The 21,512-nt window shown below is 40.3% G+C and overlaps 1 protein-coding gene across 5 annotated transcripts in view; it reads left to right on the plus strand.

Annotated features, from left to right (window-relative positions):
• LOC117981808 (adenylyl cyclase 78C-like) overlaps nt 1–21,512 on the plus strand; it is an 83,205-nt gene that overhangs the window by 60,105 nt on the left and 1,588 nt on the right. For 2 of the 5 annotated variants that reach the window (XM_034968005.2, XM_069509754.1), the window contains exons 4-29: nt 1,772–1,876; nt 3,164–3,242; nt 4,266–4,342; nt 5,138–5,230; nt 5,594–5,636; nt 6,225–6,380; nt 7,315–7,535; nt 8,363–8,555; nt 9,049–9,192; nt 9,532–9,611; nt 9,875–10,051; nt 10,704–10,840; nt 11,089–11,256; nt 12,933–13,038; nt 13,336–13,434; nt 13,710–13,918; nt 14,639–14,833; nt 15,201–15,506; nt 15,991–16,225; nt 16,771–16,891; nt 17,140–17,246; nt 17,938–18,052; nt 18,809–18,954; nt 19,628–19,726; nt 20,524–20,713; nt 21,373–21,481. In XM_034968005.2, the coding sequence (XP_034823896.2) occupies nt 1,772–1,876; nt 3,164–3,242; nt 4,266–4,342; nt 5,138–5,230; nt 5,594–5,636; nt 6,225–6,380; nt 7,315–7,535; nt 8,363–8,555; nt 9,049–9,192; nt 9,532–9,611; nt 9,875–10,051; nt 10,704–10,840; nt 11,089–11,256; nt 12,933–13,038; nt 13,336–13,434; nt 13,710–13,918; nt 14,639–14,833; nt 15,201–15,506; nt 15,991–16,225; nt 16,771–16,891; nt 17,140–17,246; nt 17,938–18,052; nt 18,809–18,954; nt 19,628–19,726; nt 20,524–20,713; nt 21,373–21,481 (3,710 nt within the window). The remainder of the gene's footprint in view (nt 1–1,771; nt 1,877–3,163; nt 3,243–4,265; nt 4,343–5,137; nt 5,231–5,593; nt 5,637–6,224; nt 6,381–7,314; nt 7,536–8,362; nt 8,556–9,048; nt 9,193–9,531; nt 9,612–9,874; nt 10,052–10,703; nt 10,841–11,088; nt 11,257–12,932; nt 13,039–13,335; nt 13,435–13,709; nt 13,919–14,638; nt 14,834–15,200; nt 15,507–15,990; nt 16,226–16,770; nt 16,892–17,139; nt 17,247–17,937; nt 18,053–18,808; nt 18,955–19,627; nt 19,727–20,523; nt 20,714–21,372; nt 21,482–21,512) is intronic. The other 3 variants (XM_069509756.1, XM_069509755.1, XM_069509757.1) reach the window with 3 other exon arrangements.

Raw genomic sequence — 21,512 nt, forward strand, 5'->3', positions numbered from 1 at the left:
GTTAAATAAACGCGGCGCGGCGTCCGCTAATCAGTACCCTTATTATAAATGCGAAAGTGTGTTTGTTTGTTGGTCATTTTTAGAAAATGATTATTTGGATCTATGACCTCTATATTTTAAGCACTACTCTGGTAATCATCATTATCATCATCAAACCATAGATGCCCACTGCTGGACATATGTCTCTTGTTGGGACTTCCAGACGCTACTTGCAACTAGCTTGATGTCATACGTCCATTATAATGTCTTCCAACGCTGCACTTTTCAGTACGAGGTCACCGAGGGGCTGGAATAGCCCCTTGTGACTCCAACATTTATCATTTTTTCGAAATTTGAACGAACTACCGAAAATAAAAACACGGGCCATTTAACACGATTTTGTCTAGAATAATTGCTAGATTTTGTTGGACATACTTGTACAATGACCGTGGCGTGTGGAAGTCCGTACAAGAGACCTATGTCCAGCAGTGGACGTCTATTGGTTGATGATGAAGACTCGTACACTAACAACATGCAACAATAATTTGATCCATAACTTGATCAAATGTGGTCATCAGATCCCAGTAAAAGTGCCGTAAGTGGGTCGGGCCAAAAAATTATTGAGTTCTCAGTCAAAAATCTCAGCAGCCTCAAAGGCTGGTGTTAGAAAGTTGTCATGTTACACCCCCGTAACTCGTAGACTTTAGGAGTTATTAGGGAATATATAGACAAGCGCGGATATAGACTATGTTGTATAAGAATTCAGAAATAGAAATGTATCGTACAATTTCGTAGCACGTAGCTACATTGTCTACGATACCTGCTACGAAAATCAATTTACATACGATTGTAAATGTAATAATATTTTTTTTCTCTCGATATTGCTCTCAAAGCAATTTGGATATGAAGTAAGTAATCACATATACCTTTGTCAGCTTAACACGATTTAGTTTTACGTTTGCATGATTTTTCCCACGAGATTTTATGGTTTTACCACGATTGCCATCTCGACCTGTCGTGTACTATACCTACTGTGTATACTTAAGTGTTGACTCGCTGTTTATATTGTGTGTTGATATGATAGATAGTTTGTATATGTTACTAGTGACCCGTCCTGGCTTCGCATGGGTAGTTAATCACAATTTTCGTTGGGATCTCTAATTTTTTGGAAAAAAAATATAGCCTAATGTCAATCGGGAATAATGTAGCCTTCTACCGGTGAAAGAATTTTCGAATTCGGTTCAGTAGTTCCAGAGATTACCCCCTATAAAAACCGGCCAAGTGCGAGTCTGACTCGCGCACCGAGGGTTCCGTACGCGCGTATTTTTTTAGACATTTTGTACGATAAATCAACAATTATTATGCATAAAAATAAATAAAAATCTGTTTCAAAATATACAGGTAAAGCCCTTTCATATGATACCCCACTTACTTTGAAAATTGAAAATATGTACTAAGTATGAATATTTATGTTAATGAACACATTTTTTTTTTGTGTGACGTTACCACATATCCTCGGTTTTCAGATTTATTCATTTATTTGTGCTATAAGAGCTGGCTACCTGCCAAATTACACGATTTTAGGGCAACTGGAAGTGCCCTTTAGGTTTTCGTGACGGACACGACAGACAGATGGGCTGACAGACATACAGACAACGAAGTGATCCTACAAGGGTTCCTTTTTTCCTTCTGAGGTACGAAACCCTAAAAACTTACAAACGTTACATACCTCATTATAATATTAGTAGGTGTAGATAATGTATAGCCAGTATAGGTGACTATTTCATTGCAGAGCCGCTGCTGCGAAAGCGTGAGAGGAGAGGATCAAGAGAGTCCAAACCTTGAAGATGAGCGGCTTCCCGGAGATGGCGCTAGCTGTACTGTTCCAGAGGATCAGGTGAATTGTATAAACATCACACATTTCTTGTTCAAGTACTTTCACAGAACCACGACTGAGCGCTGTTATATCTTCTGTGGCTGTATTCTTATAAATAGGAGGTCCCGGGCCCTTTCATATTATAATACCCCACTTGGTATAGTTATCTTACTTTGAAAATTGAAAAACTAATTAGTTATTTGTTCATGAACACATTTTTTTTGTGATGTAATCACCAATTCACGGTTCTCGGATTTATTCCTTTAATTGTGCTATAAGACCTACCTAAATACCAGATTTCTAGGTCAAAGTTTTCTTGACAGACACGACGTACAGACGGGCAGACAGACAGACAAACCACAAAGTGATCCTATAACGGTTCCTTTTTCCTTTTGAGGTATGGAACCCTAAAAAGGCCTGAAATAAGTATGAAAGCAGACAGTCTACAGTGAAAAGTTTTTAAGTATCTCAGAAGCTTTATGTCAGCTTATCTAATTTAATCCATGGTTTAATCCAATCAAGGTTTAGAACATAATTTGAAAGAGACCTTCGTCACTGATTTAGACTTAATTTCTTTAGACTTAATTAAATTCGGGACTTATTAGAGCCGCCAAAATTAAATCCACTGTGTTTTTGCCTAAAAACTTATACCTACTCGTAATTTTGTAATTTTCTTTGAATTAATACTCGGTTAATTTTCTTGCAATAGCTAAGTAATTGACTTCGACTACTTTAGCGGTTCGAAGCAAAAACGTTAAGCAAAAACATTTCGTGCTGGTACTGCGGTGCCAACTCTCAGGGTTCCTCGCTGTTCTGTGGTAGAACGATGAAGGGAACCTTGTTGGAGAACTTGTTGAAGATCGTGTTGAGGAACTTCACAACCCTTTGAACTGCCTAAGCACACTCTCCAAAGCATTCTGGACTCTTGATTTCAGGACATAGGCACAGAGTAGACATAGGTACTTGTTTAGAAAAGCTGGCTGTCCAGCGCGGAAATGCAGCCAGTATTCTCGGTGAAACTGTTCTCATATTGAGAGGAGACCCGTTCTCTATAGTGAGCCGGCGATGGTTTGATGATGATGATGATGATGATGAAGAAATATAAGTAAGTATATTATAGTACGCGACAGGTTGAGATTGCAATCGGGGAGCGCCCCGCACACCCGCACAGCCCCCGCGCTAACCCGGCGCCGGCGAGCGTGGGTAACGTGTGGGTGTGTGGGGTGTCCCCCCGCCTCGTACCCCGATTGCCATATCAACCTGTCGCGGACTATACCTATTTTGGTCTGATTGAACATTTGGTTGCAGCTTCGGATAAGCGACGACGACGGCTCCACCAACAGCGCCCGGAACAGCATCGACCCCTTCACCGCGGAACACGAACCAGGTCAGCATTCAGACGTTACTCACCTTTACCTTCCAACTGAGTGAAGTCAGGCTGAGTTCAACAGAGTCAAGCGTAGATACTTTGACTTTATTCAGACAGCTATAACGAGAGAAATATGTCATTTAACTCTAAATAAAGTCTAAACAAAGTCAAAGTACACTCTACGGTTCTCCTGAAAGTCGGTCTTCACCGTTTTCATCCATCTGTTACTCATTGAAAAATATTTATAACTAGCTGACGCCCGCGACTTCGTCCTCGTGGATTTAGGTTTTCAAAAATCCCGTAGGAACTCTTTGATTTTCCGGGATAAAAAGTAGTCTATGTCACTCTCCAGGTTTTTATCTATGCCCATGCAAAAAATCACTTCAATCCGTTGCACCGTTGCGACGTGATTGAAGGACAAACCAACAAACAAACACACATTCGCATTTATAATAAGTAAAGTTGATTAATAGTAATTAAAAGTAATATAATAATATTTGATATCATTTGTTGTTACCTAACGGTGAAAGAAATTCTCGCCAGGAAACCTGCATGCCTGGATATTTGAAGAGTTCCCCAAAATATTCTAAAGATGGGTGAAGTCTGCCAATCCGCAAAGCCAGCAGGATAGACTATGGCCCAAAGCCCTCTCATTCTGAGAGGGTATATCCATGCATAATGTTCAAGGCTTGTGAAGGTTTGAGATGACGATGATTACCTACTAAAACAAACATACCGTGAATGGGGGTTTGAACCTTAAACTTTTCTGGTTTAATTCCGCAATCGTAGCGCAATTGTGGATATAATTAATTACAAGACCTAATAATTACTTCCATTAGAGTAAATGAGAATAAAGGCTAAACTTTCTTCAAAATTTCTGGTTTTCCACTTGAGAAGGTACTTATTATATTACTAAGTATTTGAAGACTTTACCAAAAATATGCGCTGGGTGTTGTCTCACTCTCCTTTTTATTGATTATTTTATTTATTTGTAGATTTTTGTCTAAAACACAATATTAATTTCAATTTATTTTTTACCAGCTATCACAGAAAGTATCCTCAGAACTGGTCGGTACTACAAAGGAATATATTGGCCATCACTCACTAATAGTTTTAAGGTAAGAAAAACCATCTAATCTACATATCTCAAATACCTTTCCGAACTCCTCTTGACTTGTCATAAGAATTCATATTTTTCTTTTCAATTATCTAAAAATATACATACCTAAGTGTAGGAAGTATTGTAAATATAAGCTAAGTATAATACGATACAGTATTTCATCATTTGGGCTGGTGCTAAAAGCTTGAAAACATTCAAAGCACGATTGTAGGTAGTTTAAGGTATGACAATAATTAATATGCATCCACTGTTGGATATAGGCTTTTTCACATCCGTTTAGACACTATTCACCGTGTGAACCTTGAAGGCTTTTTGTTTGTCGAATTATTTTCGTGATTTTTGATAGGATGTGTATAAGAAGCTACCATAACGAGCATGTCATCTAATATTATTTACGACCCTATCGTATCGCCCGCAGCCGCAGCGCCCTTTTAAGGAGCTTTTGTGCTTTTATGGCGCCCTTCGTTCATCACAATTCACGGTTTTTCATTGGCAATATCAAGGACTAGTTATGGCAAAGTATTTTAGATAACTAAGTAGTTTTTTTAACTTAACTTTTATTTTTAACTAAAATGCTTTAAAAGAGTCTTAAAAATCAATCACGAAATCATTCGTTTTTAGCAAGATTGAAATACATAATTAAAGAACAATAAAACTTTTGTCGGTCCAACTTTACTTATTACTTAAGTTATTTTATAAATGCGACACCGGGTTTACCGTATGTACCCAGGTAATAATATGCACCAAAGTATTTTCAATGGTATTAGCTCTTTATTTTTATTTTTGTTCGCAGGATGAAACCGTAGAATTATCATATCAAAGGTATTCTCGAAGACAAAGGCAAAAATCTCTCATAATGGTCAACGTGGTTGACTTAGCACTCAAGGTGATGGAAATGTTTTATTTTTTGATATTTTTCCTAAAAAGCTATAGACTTAAGTATAAGTAGATTTGACTTGCTAAGTATTTTTTATTACTACTAGTAAGCTTATGCTCGCAACTTCGCCCACGTGGACTAGATAAACTTCAAACCCCCCATGTAACCCACTTGGGGGTGGAATTACGAAAAATCATTTTTAGTGGATACCTACTCTTTACAAAGAACACACCCTCCACATTAAATGTCTCTAGGACCAGCGGTTTAGGCTGTGTGTTGATATATAAGTTAGTCAGTCAGTTAGGACTTTGAATGTTATATATACAGAAGATGATTAGGTACTGACTAATAATCGATCTTTTTTATTTTCAGATATGTCTATCATTAATTTATACTTTATCAAATAGAGGTAACCGTAAGTACCTTATGATTATTTGCATGGCTTACGTAACTTTAAAATAACAGAAAAATAAAAATGAAAAATTGATTTGTGCAGAAGGGGAATATTTATGTATTAAATTAATTCTCACTCTAATTTCAAATCAACCGGGATATTAAATAATATCTCGTTTTACGAGTATATAAATAATAGAGCGTCACGGGAAATTCGACAAAAGAAGAAGAAATACTCTTACGCATTGCAAGATCTTATATATCCTTTTTGGCTCACTCTGAAGGGCAATAATTCCCGCTGTCCAGACAAAGAAGGAAAATAGCAATTGCTGAACTTTTTGCCGGCTCAGTAGATTTTGCTTTCCTAATCGGTATGGCGGTGGTAGAGGCACAGACGTAGCATAAAAGACACTGCTTAGTTGTCCTAAGTACATGAAATAAATAAATTTAGATTTAGATTTCTTTGATTTCGAATGAGTTTTTCGCCACCTTCACTTTTTGCGACCTAATGTAGATCCCCATACCGAGCTTCCGTCCGCTAAGAAGCTTCCTTAACGTAACTTAACTACACTAGAACTTTTCTTTTAACTTTTTTTCTTGTTTCATAAAGTCGAAGCAGTGACAGCTGACGGTTACAAAATAACCTGGACGGCTGCGTTCGGGCTCATCAACATCGCGCTGTGCCTGCTGGGAGGGTGGAGGTGTTTCGCGAACAACTACCTGCACTGGGCGGCCGCAGCCACGTGGATACTGCTCATAGCGCAAGGTTGTTTTACAATCATCAAAGCAGTGGACTAGTGGTTAAGATATCGGCCTTCCATGCGAGGGATCGAGGGTTCGATCCCGGGCACGCACCTCTAACTTTTCTGAGTTATGTGCGTTTTAAGCAATTAAATATAACTTGCTTTATCGGTGACGGAAAATGTTGTGAGAAAACCTGCATGTCTGAGATTCTACATAATGTTCCTAAAAGTGTGTGAAGTCTGCAAATCCGCACTGGCCTGGCAGCGTGGTGGATAAGTAATATTATAAAGATGAGAAGAAAAAACTTGATATTTATTGGCATACTTTTAATTAGCTTCAAGTTTTTGAGCCCAAAACGTAAATTAGTAATCCCAATGATAGATAGGTTGGTACATGGGGGAATCATAAAGTTATATTATATGAGGGAATTAAATTTCTTAATAGCCTGCCTTTCTTACACCTAGTTTTATGATCTTTTGATTCTGGTCTTTTTACAACTTGGTGGAGAGTTTGAAATAAAATGTTTTTAATTATAAGAAGAGGAGATTATATGAGGAGGAGGTGAGGAGAGGAGGATTATAAAACTGAGCATTTTTTTAGGATTCCGTACCTCAAAATGAAAAAAGGAACTCGTGTCTGTCAAGAAAAGGGAATCAAAACCTATAGGGTACTTTCCGTTGCCCTAGAACAAAGACCACTGAGGTTAAATTGTCTATCATCTAGATGGCAAGTAGATGGAACAAATCCGAAAACCTTGAATACATCACAAAAAAATTAAAATGTGTTCACGAACAAATAAATACCTAATTAGTTTACTTAAATGACATGTAGACAGCGCTCTCTGTAATTAACTTGCCGTGTTGCAAATAAATGCGTTTTATCTTGTACGATGGTACGGAACCCTTCGTGTGTGAATCCAACTCGCACTTGACCAGTTATTTATTATTTTATTTTAGGTCTCAGCGGTCAAGGCATAGGCTTCCAAGAGCCAGAGAACCAGGTCTGGTACATGCTGTTCATCATATTCGTGCCGTACGCGATGCTCCCACTCTCTCTGGGCTGGTGCATCGTCATAGGCATACTGTCGTCCTTCTCGCACGTGCTAGCTACCGCAGTTAATATCAAGGAGTTGATGGAGAAAAACCCTGATGCAGTAAGCCAATACACAATTTGTGCTGTAAGTGTTTGTTGCTATGTTTTTACCCGACTACGGCCAAGCGAAAGAAAAGGTTACGATCTTGGCAGTCTGTGTATGTATGTCTGTTTGTATCTATGTGTGTTCCACTGTAGCGGCTAAACTACTGGGTCGATTTTGATAAATGAGGTATCAACTGATTCGTTGTTATGGTCAGGGTGGGAATCGATCTGACGGATGTTACATCAAAAAAGTGGGGGTCTTTAAATTTTTTTTTGAGCAGCAGAGCGAGCAGAGGTCCGGCGTGACGAGTGGCGAATAATACACGGTTATAATATTACTGTCGAAAATCGACTGGCTCCTCTGCAGCGCGCAGGTCACAGAGGCCCTAGAAAGTGTTAAAATAAATCTAAATATATAAAAGGAAAAGGTGACTGACTGATCTATCAACGCACAGCTCAAACTACTGGACGGATCGGGCTGAAATTTGGCATGCAGATAGCTCTAATGACGTAGGCATCCGCTAAGAAAGGATTTTTGAAAATCAACTCCTAAGGGGGTGAAATAGGGGTTTGAAATTTGTGTCGTCCACGCGGATGAAGTCGCGGGCATAAGCTAGTAGTTGATAAAACGAGAAGCCGCGCCTCGACGTCACACCACTCCAGTCTAGTCTATGTGTGTCGCGCATTCATCATCATTATCATCATCAGCCTGTGGACATCCACTGTTGGACATAGGCCTTCCCTAAAGAGCGCCACCACACCCGGTCCTCAGCCTTCCTCATCCAGCCACTTCCCGCCAGCCTCTTTATATCGTGTCGCGTGTGTGTCGCGCATTAGCATGATCGAATTAAATTTTTTTGTCCACAGGCAGCGTCCTGTGGTACTCGGATCCTCGTAGCCAATTCTCTGCTATACCTAGCGGTGAATTTCGCTGGAATGTACGCCAAGTACCTCGCCGACTGGGGGCAAAGGAAGGCGTTTCTAGAAACCCATAGATCAATGGTGACGCGGCAGAGGACCAAGCGAGAGAGCGATCGACAGTGGAAACTATTTCAAAGTGGTAAAGAATCACTACCCCTATTATAAATGTGAAAGTGTGTTGGCTTGTTGGTTTGTTGGTTTGTCCTTCAATCACGTCGCAACGGTGCAACGGATTGACGTGGTTTTTTGCATGGGTATAGATAAAGACCTGGAGAGTGACATAGGCTACTTTTTATCCCGGAAAATCAAAGAGTTCCCACAGGATTTTTAAAAACCTAACGCGCACGCGTATGAAGTCGCGGGCATCAGCTAGTATAATATAATTGTAACAGATTATTCAGGGCGCACAGTTGAGTACCGCCAAGTTTTGAATTAAATTGTCGCTTAGGTTAGGTAACTTTTTTTAAACAACTTATTTAACAATCTTTGGGAGGATTTGTGCCACTTAAGCATATAAAATTAGTATACTTACTTAGCGTAGCACAAATTTTACACTCAATATTAGTCTTAAAAACTCTTGGCAATTTAAAAAAAAAATTGACGACCAAAGTTAACTCAATATTGTTTTTCAGTGATACCGGATTTCTTAGCGACAGAGATTTCAAATCACGTGTCCAAAGTGAAGGGAGAATTTCAAGAGCAGCAATTTAATAACTTATACATTCAGAGGCATGAGAACGTCTCTATTTTATTTGCTGATATTAAAGGATTTACTGGTAAGCTAAATTTTTACACAAACGTTTCTTTTACCGGCCGGAACAACTTTCTAATAAAACCTGGAAGAGTTTGAGAAGGCGTGCAAAGACTAGAGGGTTTTGCAGCTCTTTTTGGAGGGAACAGGGAAATGACCTGTCATTGTGATTTTTTTTTTATAATTTTACAGCCTACTTGTACGTAATACACCCCGTACTTATCATGTGCTACTGTTGTACAGTGGTGAACAAATGAACGTACTTAATTCATTATGTAAATAATTGTTTGTTAAGTCTGTGATTCAGGTTATCACAGAATGGCCCCCGAATTAAACTGCAAATTATTTTTTTATTGATTTTCAGAATTATCTAGCAAATGTAGCGCCCAAGATTTGGTGAAGCTGTTGAATGAACTTTTTGCCCGCTTTGATAGATTAGCTTCGGTAAGTCTCATCCTTATAGATTTTGACTAACTTATGCTCGCGACTTCGTGCACGTGGACTAAACAAATTTCCAAACCCTGCTTACCCTCTTAGGCGTTAAATTTTCAAAAATCCTTTCTTAGCGGATGTCTACGTCAAATTGGCTATTTGCATGCATCACTTACCTCTAAGTCAAATCACAGTGAAGAACTAACTTGTTCTCAAATAAGTATTAAAAAAAACTGGAAGTTTCAGCTATTTCTTTAGTTTTTTGTATTTCATAGGAAAACCACTGTTTACGAATCAAACTACTGGGCGATTGTTACTTCTGTGTAAGCGGATTGCCAGAGCGACGCAGCGACCACGCGTTCTGTTGCGTCAACATGGGCCTGCAGATGATACGGGTCATTCGAGACGTGCGGTACAACAAACAGGTGCGTCGCAGCGAGGCCGAGGCAATGGTGTGTATTTGAACGTGAATGTGTACATGGCTTTGTAGCAGCTTGACGACTTTATCTTTGTTTGTAAGTGCCTGAGTGCCAGCCTTAGTCAAAGGGCTAGGCATCAATCAAATATTCATAGTCATACACACAAGTGTCTTAACACGCTGCACGCTCCACCAGACACGCCTTACGGTGGTTACGCACTCATCCGATTAAAGTACATAAAAGCTTCACCAAAGTAAATTGACAGTAGTTCGGTTAGAGCAAATCATAACAATAATACGAGCAGCTTCGCCAGCGATGTCCACGTTGCCGATAAAAAATGGATGGGGTGCGTGGTCAAACGTAAAATATAAAATTTCGAGTTGAAAACCTGACCTATTGCTATGCCGTGTACCATTTCTTCGATTTGCCATGTTCCATGATACGCACCTTAGCATGTGTCTTGGAAAAAATATATTTTGTGTTTTGAACCGAGAACTTGGCATGTTGCTTTACAATGTAATGAGTACCTAAGTACCATTTTTTTCTAGATTTTTTTATTGAAAATCGCTTGCTCATTATGTTTAAAATTTTACCTTTGTAAAATAATAATAATACAAAAATGTTTTTTAACCGCTGAACAATTTTTCAGCACTGATATCTTATTTAGCAGTTTGTTATATTGTAGGTGGATTTGGACATGCGAATAGGGATTCACAGCGGCACAGTGCTGTGCGGAGTGCTCGGCTTGCTCAAGTGGCAGTTCGATCTGTGGTCGCATGACGTCACACTGGCCAACCATATGGAAAGCGGAGGCTTGCCAGGGTAAGTCTAAGGGTGAGATCTATAGAGCGCACGCAGTGAAAACGGGACCGATTTATGTTAGAGATATAGCTCTGTCTCGTTTTAACTCTGTCTTAAGTCTAAGCTAAGTCAAAGTGCGCTCTATCACCCTAAGGGTGAGATCTATAGAGCGCACTTTGACTTTGCTCAGACTTAAGTTTGAGTTAAACAGATGTATGTCGCTATGAGGAAAGCTACTGAAAAGGCCATAATATTATGATTGGTTGTAGACGCGTACACATATCGGCAGCTACGCTAGAATGTTTGAACGCAGCGTTCGAGGTAGAACCAGGAGAGGGGGACAAACGAAACCCTTACCTTCGCGAGCTTAACATCACCACCTACCTGATCAAGGCCACGGAGCATCCCAGGAGGACGAGGAACAAATCCATCAGCACGTAAGTCATAATTCACTATGTTGGAAACACCAACACAACTTATGTACACAACTTATGTAACAACACAACGTATGACAGTAAAGACATTCTTTTTCACTCGCTTGCATTCGGACCGCTGCAATGTGTGCACGTCTACTTCGCTTTCCATAATTACAGTGTGTACCACAATTCATTTCGTGGTTTTATTCTTAACGTCTACGAAGCACCTAACCTTGAACTTGTGCCTAAAACACCAACACACTATAGTCTTTACCATTACTCAATATTATAAATAGGTCCGATAGCGGCTTTATTGGTATGTCCATCCTTTGCGTAGCAACGGAGCAACGATGAGGTGAGGTGACGTAACTTTTTTGGAATGCGAGTGATATTTTCTTCTTTTTTTACCCAGAAAAAGGATCCTTACTCCTGGATGACCTAAATCCACGTGAACAAGTATTTATGGTTCTTGACAAAACTTCTATTCCAATTTTCAAATTTACGTGGAAAAGTAAATACCATGCAAAAGTTAATACTTAAAATATTCTGAATATTTCCGTTTCCACCAGCGATGCTCAAGAGTGCTTAGCAAAGGTTATGGCGTACACTCACATACCCTTTGCTGAAATACAGCCAAATGCATTAGATGTTTATGCAAAAGCACAAAAAACAATTTTTCGGGTAACTGAACCATTTCCGTAATGTTAGCGTCCAATATGGGGCCATCAAAAACACATATCTTTGAAATTTGAATAATGGCAGTGTCGCGAACACGCATTATTCAAAGTTCATGCCCGTGTGGTGTGGTTTCGATAGCATCATATTTAGGGCAGGATCTGGGGAACGAGTTTCATCAAGTGTTAAGAATTTTTTGTTCTTTAAGTAAGGGCTTTTATGTCCCGATTTTTACATTACGAGTAAATATAATCAATTCATTATTTAATTTTAATAGATTTGTGAAGTATTAGTAGTATTTATTGTATTAAAAAAAAAATCTCAAATCAATTTACAAAAAAAAAAAAAAAAAGTATTAGATGTTATTTAATAAGAAACAACAGAATGCTTGGTTGACAGCATATCAACTCGCATGAAACGTTTTCAGCTATGATGTGGAACGCGAGTCTCCATCCTTATGCCGGCCGTCGACATCCCATCTACACGCACGACACGTTTTGCGTCATCTTATTTTCTCATACGCATGGCTATGGATTGGAGTACTCTTCCACTATATGTGTTTCCTACCAATTACAACCCGGGTATCTTTAAAACAGGATCTTAGGCATCTTCTAGGTAAACGCATCCCATCTTAGGCTACATCACCAGTTTCCATCAGGTGTGATTGTGGTCAAGCGTTTGCCTATAATGAATTAAAAAAAACGCTTGAACTTCAAAATTTTAAACATTCTACACACTTCTGGAAAACTTGGTGGGACAGAGTAAAATAAACCACCCTTTCGTCCGTCCATGTTTTCTACCGAGCCTAGCTTGAATAGATGAGGTATCTAGGCAACAAGGCAAAAATAAATATAAGCACTTTCTAGACAAGCGTACCTACTCCAATTTAGACCTCATAATTTATTATTATTACACTGTCGTCAATTGCATGCCTTATCTTGACTAATAAACTACTGTTCCTGGACGGCTAGAGTAAATTTTTGAAACCCTTTAAACCGTATATGGGTATATTTGACCCGCAGTATACAACCACAACTGCAGCAGCGTGAGAACGGGCCGCGCGGCAGTAACGGCAGCATTGAGGAGGAGAACACCACCGACTTCATACCGGAGATGCCCTTCCAAAGCGTAAGATTTTGCTCCTTTATGTTTTAAACCAGCGCAAATAAAAATAAAACAAAACAGTAAACACTAAGGAAATTAAGACTAATCAAGTAAGGGTAGTAGTAATTAAGTGTTTTTTAAAACCGTAACAAAAAACGGTATGAAACCGCTTCTTCTTCTTCGCTCTGGGCTGTCTCCGCACTTAAACGTTAACGTTCACTTCTTCAAAAACCTTAAATTTCTAAAATGTGAGTTAAGTAGATAACACTTCAAATATGCTTAATTTTATATCCATATTTTATTATAATATTTTATTTGCAGTACTTCCAAAACAGCGCCACGGTGTTTCGCAACAGACGTGCAAACAAACACGACGATGTCGAACACGGACAGGACTTGGAGATTACTTCTTTATCTGAGGTACAAATAATTACAATAATATAAAAAAATTACCTATGATAACTTTGGTGCTGTAAATGTTGTGTGCATAAATTTTAATATATAAAAGGAAAGCTGACTGACTAACTACTGATAGACATCCGCTAAGAAAGGAATATTGAAAATTCATCTCCTAATGGGTTAAAATAGGGGTTTGAAATTTGTCGCGCTATAATATAATAAGCTAGTATTATATAAAAGTGAGAGCAGTAACACCTACAGTTTCTAATTTTCTGACACCCTTATATCGTTTACAGGAGGACGACATAATCAACCACTCAATTGAAGTGAGCAGCAACCGTCGCATGAGGGTGGAACACATGAAGCCGTGGTCGCTGCACTTCCGAGAGCCTTCACTCGACGAGAGCTTCAAACAACTCGACGAGAAGACCTTCAAGTCTAATGTCATGTGCTGCTTCGTCATCTGGCTGTTCATTGTTGCTGTACAATGTGTCATACATTACAAGTAAGTTTGCAGCATGAAAGTTGGAAAAATGTGTGATTAATAAGTTCTTAGGGTGCTTCAATAAAGAAGCATGTTTCCAGTGCCGACAAGTCGGTGTGGGTCGGTACCACTCGGTGCGGCCATACATTCTCTTATACGTATTACCTGTCTCTTTATATGAGAGCTCATAAGATAATATGAGGCTAATTTATCCGCACCGATCGGTACTGACCTGTCGGTACCGAATACTTGGTTCTTTATGATAGCACCCTTACGAAGACTAAGGTTGCTATCAAAAATATTGACAAAAAGTAGCACAAATAGTCTGAGAAACTAAACAGATGCACTGCACTCAAGCTAAGATCTTACACAAGAATATTTAAGGAGGTTTTACACATCCTATAACATCTCCCTCGAATGCAACGGTTGCCCCACGATAATAATGCGAAAAAAATTATATCTATAATGTTTTATAGAAAACTGAGAAAACATAAATTGTGATCCATTATTAGTAATAAGTTTCAGTGGCATCCCAGAATTCTAAATTAATTAAATCCCAATGTGTACATGTACAGGTAGGTGGTTTAGGTCTTACTAGTAATTTATCCTTACTACCTACTGATGTTACCTTTAGTGTACACAGCAAGTATGCGATTTGTTCTGCGATGTGTCCAAGGAAGTTCTACCTTAGAAAGTTTGTTTCCTTCATTATCACTTTGAAACATTCATACTTTTCCCTAGTTGCTGGTTGTTGGTGGTGATACTAATGATTATGACTGTTCCTCTGGCACTATCGTTTCTGCTGGCAATGGCGGAAGAGTTTGAAGCTTGCCAAGGGTTGCCAAGGCTTTCCACGCTGTCGAAAGCTATCAGTAGAGATAGGCTCCGCCGAAATGTGCACATTTGCTGCTTTATTACCATTATGTCCATATCTAGGTAAGTTTAGATAAATATTAAAAGTATGTCTAACTTTAAAACCGATGTTAACTAACACGTAATTAATTTCAGTTTTGATTGAGATGTATTAAAATCATAATAATATACTTACCTATACACAAGCATAATCCATACACTGATATTATCAATGAGACAGTGTCTGCCTGCCTGTCTGCTAGCTTTTCAAAGCCCATTAGTTTAACCGTTTTTGTAGGTACAGAGATACCCTGCATACCAGGGCATGACATAGGCTACTTTTTGTCCCGGAAAATCAAAGAGTTCCCTCTGGATTCTTAAAAACCTAAATCCCCGTGGACGAAGTTCCGGGTATCATCCAGTATTATTTTAATTCCATTTATCATTTCAGCACAATAAAACTCTACATATGCCACGCATCGTTCCCCCCCGAACCGTCCGTCACAATCCAAACCAATAATATTACTCGCACAGAGACCACTACGGAGACTCCCCATGTTGAAAAAAATCCAGAAGAGTGCTTCACACCTGAATATGTGGTGTTCACCTGGATATTGTGCTTGGTCGCTTTGACGTCGATCCTAAAGCTATTCTATTTGATAAAGACGGTACTGGCTATCGTTAATGTTGGATTGTACGCTGTCCTGTTACTGGTTTATTATAACGTGGATTATTACAGCTCTAATAGTAGTGATTCGTAAGTATTTTTTTATTCAGATAGAAGTCAGCCCCTGACCGCAATCTCACCCGGTGGCAAGTGATGATGCAGTCCAAGATGGAAGCGGGCTAACCTGGAAAGGGTATGGCAGTTTTTATTAAACCAATGCCTCTTTGGTTTCTGCCAGGAACTCCTGCCAGGAATCGACCCCGGGACTAATAAGACCAGAGATATCTATTCAGACCGTCCGACATGGCAAAATTAAAACGTACGTGGTGGTACGTGGTGATATCTTACAAGACGATGGGGTCTTCTTTGAATACCGAAGTCAAATGGGGGTGCCGGCGTCGAAACCAGCTCTCCTTGCCCGGGCGCGTCTTTACAGGCAGCATTTTGATAGCAGGGCTCATTCTTTGAGTCCTTTTAAACAAGGCTAGAGCCATGCCTTGTGCCAGTCTTCTGTAGGTTGCTCAATCCGATGTATCTTCGTAAAAATTAAATCAACAATTAAATTCCATTTCAGAACTCTCCGCTTCTATATCCAAATGCTGATCCTAATGACGATGTTCCTCGTAATAGTGGTGTACCACGCGAGGCTAGTGGAGGTCACCTCTCGCCTGGACTTCCTGTGGAAACTTCAGGCTGAGACTGACTTGAGGGAGATGAAGGAAACGCAGAGGACAAACAGGCATCTACTGAAACACATTCTGCCTGATCATGTTGTTAACCATTTCCTAAGTAAGGATAGGTGTCCTGATGTGAGTATAATTTAAAGATTTTTTATTTAGTTTAAGTTGGTACCCGTGAGAGTCAGATACGCCCTGCCATCCTACTGTAAGAATCTGGTGGAAGAATTAGTGACAACATTTGGTATCGGGGGCGCTTTGGGTTGCTGAGCCAGCAAAGTTTCGGGTGTACAGTGCGATGAGTGACTAGTAAAGTAGGTACTTACATCCGATGAACGTATTCAGCAGAACATCGATGTCTTGTAGAAATTTCCATACTCCCACAAAGCTGCGATTTCATTGATGTCGTCTCTTAAACTAATGGAGAACCTATGGACACTGCGTTTTCCGGTGTGGGGTCGGTATTCCACTATTTTCGGACTACAACGTCCATTGTACCACAGACGTACAGCTATACTCATTGCCACATATACTAATCTATTTTTTTAAAGATATTTCGAAGTACAAGCTATTGATATTCTATTACAGTTCTGAAGCACAACTTTCTAAAATAAATATTCGTTGAAGCGTATCTGCGAAGCATAATGATTTTAAACGAATTCTTTTTTGTCATCCAGGAGCTGTACTCCCAATGGAGAGACGAAGTGGGCGTGATGTTCGCGGGTATACCCAACTTCCACGAGTTCTACTCGGAGCAGAAGGCCATAGACTGCATGCGGCTGCTAAACGAGATCATTTGTAAAGTACCAATCAACATATTCTATTATTTCATTCGTTCAAATTTTTAAGGACTAAAACTTAGATCTATCAAACGACTTTTGACTTTGCGCGGACTCAATGCATTATTACAACGAGAATGCGCTATATCGCTAACTGGAACTAAAGAACAAAGTCAACTCAAATGTTACTCTCTACTTATATTATATCGCATATGAAGAAGTTTTACTTCAAAAACTTTAAATACTTAATGATTTTTTTCTTTCCAGTTGACTTCGATAGATTACTGATGCAGCCCAAATTCAAATGCATAGAGAAGATAAAAACCATCGGAGCCACCTATATGGCGGCTTCTGGCCTAAACCCTAACCATAAGGTAGATAAAGTCTTCTTCAATGTTCTCCTGATTAGGATATGTTAGAACAACTATACCTACCTACACAACATTTTATTTTATTTTATTATAAAGGCACACAAAACAGGTTTCAGCTATAAATGGTCCAAATAAAAATAAAAACAATAGATTAAGATCTAAGCGGTAACCCTTAATATGTGTACACAACAATGCTTAAATAAATATATGCACTAACTAACGGATAAGATACAATTTATAAAATAGAAAAAAGAAATACAAGACAATTAACTATAAAAAATATACTTAAAGTGGAGAAGATGCAAAATGAAAAAATATATATAATTTAAATATTATGGATAGCTGTGTGTGCAAAGTGCAAATTGCATACATATAGAACGCGACAGGTTGACATGTCAATCGGGGAGGGAGAGGTCCGCACACCCGCACAGCCTAGCGGGCGAGCACGGGTGACGTGTGGGTGTGCGGGTGTGCCCCCCCCCCCCCCCCCGATTTCCGACACGACCGGAGAGAGATTCAGGTTCCGATTTTCGCGGGTTTAACTGACTGATGACTGACGGGTGACTATTATTTGCTCACCTCACTTCTAGAATTGAAACGTCTGATGAATAAAGTCACCTTAGTAACTACCGCTTTAGGTCACAGTTTCATCTTTTGGTAACAGAAGCTGTGATAAGCTATTGTTATTTTGTAGATCGGAGACGACGACTGCAAGCACCTGTGCGCGCTGGTAGACTACGCATTCGCACTTCGAGAGGCGCTGGAAGACATCAACAAACATAGTTTCAATAAATTTCGATTGAGAGTAGGTAAGGTACACTTACCAATCTCGTTATCGAATAAAATGTTTTGAATCTCGACCTACGATTGCCGCTGTTTTTGAATCAACTTGAATTTCGCCATTTTGGTGCTGATAGAAGCAGTGAGCGTCATGTGAACATGCTCTGTACGCTTAGTATAAGAAGTTTCGTCTCACCAACGTTGCTAGAATTTGTCTTGTTGAATTCTAGCAACGGGACCTAAAGAGCCTTGAATTGAAATCAAAAATTCAATGCCACTGATTTTAATTTCTGAACGTTTCCGCTTGGAGCGCTGGCTGTAGATGTGTAGATAAACTTGAGCTTTAAAACAAAACAGTTAAGATCCTGTTTACTATAACGCGGAAGTGTTTCGACACTCGAATACTACGTGGGTGCGACATAAAATCTCGTACTAAGCGTACTGAACTCATTGATTTATTAACTACCTAATAAATCAATGACTGAACTAAACGTTAGTGAGTATATCTGTCAATATAGTCGGGCTTACTCTATTCACGAAAATAAGTATAGGGCTGTTTTCGAATTGAATTTCGAATGTTTTCTGACAACCTTTTCGAATGCTTTTTGAAAACATGTTTCTGATTAGTTGGTGGCTCAAAATGGTAAACAACCACGCGCACCAATTTTCGTCTCTGTCATTTTTATGGGAATACGTAACAGGGACAGCCATATACTAACTTCTTTCCGTGGATAGTGTATAGTTTTAAACTTTGTCTTGTTAAAATAAAAATATGATATCCCCAGGTATAAGTAGCGGGCCGCTGGTGGGCGGGGTGATCGGAGCGCGCAAGCCCGTGTACGACATCTGGGGGAACACGGTCAACGAGGCCTCGCGCATGGAGTCCACGGGGGCCATGGACCGCATACAGGTCACCAAGTACACGAAACAGGTGAGATTTTCATCATGATCATCATGATCAACCTATCGCCGGCTCACTGCAGAGCACGGGTCTCCTCTCAGAGTGAGAAGGGTTTAGCCGTAATCTACCACTCTGGCCATGTGCGGATTGGTAGACTTCACAGACCTTTGAGAACATTATGGAGAACTCTCAGGTATGCAGGTTTCCTCACGATGTTTTCTATCACCGTTAAAGCAAGTGATATTTAATTACTTAAAACGCACATAACTTCGAAAAGTTAGAGGTGCGTGCCCGGGATCGAACCCCCGACCTCCGATTAGAGGGCGGACGTCCTAACCACTAGGCTATCACAGCTCGAGGTGAGATTTTAGTTTCAGCCAAATAAAACTTGCCTATATCGATGACTTCTATTAATCTACAGCAGTTTTGGTACATTATTTGGAGGCGGCAAGTAGGTATAGTGCATTCAGTGTTAACTGGCGTGTTTCCACTTGAGACCGTCATTAGCAATAACAACATTCGACATGCCACGTAAACAATAGGGGTAATAAACCAAACACTCATAGAGCCCATTCAGTTTTAAAGGCCTAATATACCTACGGCTGATCTTAAGGTTGCTATCCAGTCATTGGCTTTGGGTCAATGACGTCATCAAAAAATGCGCGCTCGCTGCGCTTCCACTATCAGTGTTTGTTCGGTGCAGGTGCTGGAGCGGCGCGGCTACGGGCTGGAGGCGCGCGGCGCGGTGGAGGTGAAGGGCAAGGGTCGCATGGAGACGTGGTGGGTCACACGCCGGAAACATGTACGTATAGCCTATGTTCCGCAGCTGATAAGATAAACAAATCGCAGAAAACTTGGGAGGAACAACACGGAAAAACGCGACAGAGACGCGCTTTGACCAGTGTCTAACAATGAATGATAGCTACCGAGCTTGGTTGACATTGTGGCTAATTCCTTTGTACACAATCTCTAAACTAAACTAAAATATCACGTCTAAATCTATTGCTATCCCTTTCATAATGTTGCTTGCGGAAAAGGAAAGCACTAGATTTAGACCTGTTAATTTAGTTTAGTTTAGAGATTGTGTACTAGAGAATCGGCCCCAACTTTTGGGTATCGCTGCTTCACTGAGTGATATTAAAATATTTTTTCCTAGAAAACCTTCAATGGATTAAAAGTTTAATGTCAAATGAACTCGGTGGCTATCATTCAGTGTTAGATACTGAGTTGCAAATCAGTAGGCAGGGCTGATGTATTAGGATTTAGGCGTTGTCCTAATACAACGCGACTACGCGATCATCGCGCGAGTAAGCGATTCGACCATCGCGTAGCTTGCGTCAAATAGAATAGAACGAGTATACGCGATCATCGCATCGTTCGTACGAGCAAAATTTGCGCTGACTTGCGATGATCGCATAATCGCATTATATTAGGACAACGCCTTAAAGTTTTAGGAACGGCCTTTACGGTCATTATATGATTTGCATATCGCTTATGCGTTTCTGTTCTGTTCAAGAGGAGACTTAAATAAAATGCGCCACAAAAATAAGAAAACAAAAATGTAAGTAGGTACTACTGATTAATTTTATTCTTTCTTAGGATCGAGATCGTTACCGTAGCCGCACTGTAGAAGCGCGCCTGCCCGATGAAGATACACTCAAAACGGTTGCAAGGCCTAAGGAGCCTCCGACTGGGCCACCTGTGCCGCCGCGATCACTAGCCGCCGTGGTCTACACCATGCTCCAAGCGAGGAGACGCATCTACACGCACCCGCTGGACGCGCAACAAAGTACGTGTACTTGATGATATACCTACTCGAGACGATCGTGGGACCGTAGGAGCCGCCACTCGCCCTAGGAGCGATTACTGGCTGTTGTAGTCTACCATGATGAAAGCGAGGAGACGCATCCATACCTACGCATTACGCACCCGCTGGACGTGCAACGTACGTACATGTATAGTACGTGACAGGTCGAAAAGGCAGTCGAGGTATGAGGTGAGTCGTAGAAGGGGAGACGCCCACACCCACTCAGCGCCTGTGCTATCACGTACCGGGCTAGCGCGGGGCGCTATGCGTATGTGCGAGACGTCCCCACCCCGATTGCTATCTTGACCTGTCGCGTACATTGATTTCACAAGGGATAGTTTCGACCGCGACGCGGTTTACGTTACGCGCACAGTTATGCGTTTATACACGCATATCTTGTCGCTGAGCGGTGATCATGAAATACTAATATCCATATCCATCCATACTAATATTATAAATGCGAAAGTGTCTGCCTGTCTATTTGTTTGTGAAATTTGGTACAAAAATAGCTTACATTTCGGGCAAGGTCATAGACTACTTTTTATCCCGGAAAATCAAAAAGTTCCCACGGGATTTTTAAAAGCCTAAGTCCACGCGAACGAAGGCATCACCTTGTCTATAATAAGATGAGTTATGTGCAGATGGGACGGGCGGCAGTGTGCGCGGCGCTCGGCCGGGCCGCGGCGGGCTGCAAGCGGGCGCCAGGCGGACCGCCGACCTGCGGCGTACTTACACTACTCATCCTAGGAGGTAAGGCTTATAGCTCTTAGGTGCTAATACT

This window comes from Maniola hyperantus, chromosome 4 (assembly GCF_902806685.2).
Source record: "Maniola hyperantus chromosome 4, iAphHyp1.2, whole genome shotgun sequence".
NCBI lineage: Eukaryota > Metazoa > Arthropoda > Insecta > Lepidoptera > Nymphalidae > Maniola > Maniola hyperantus.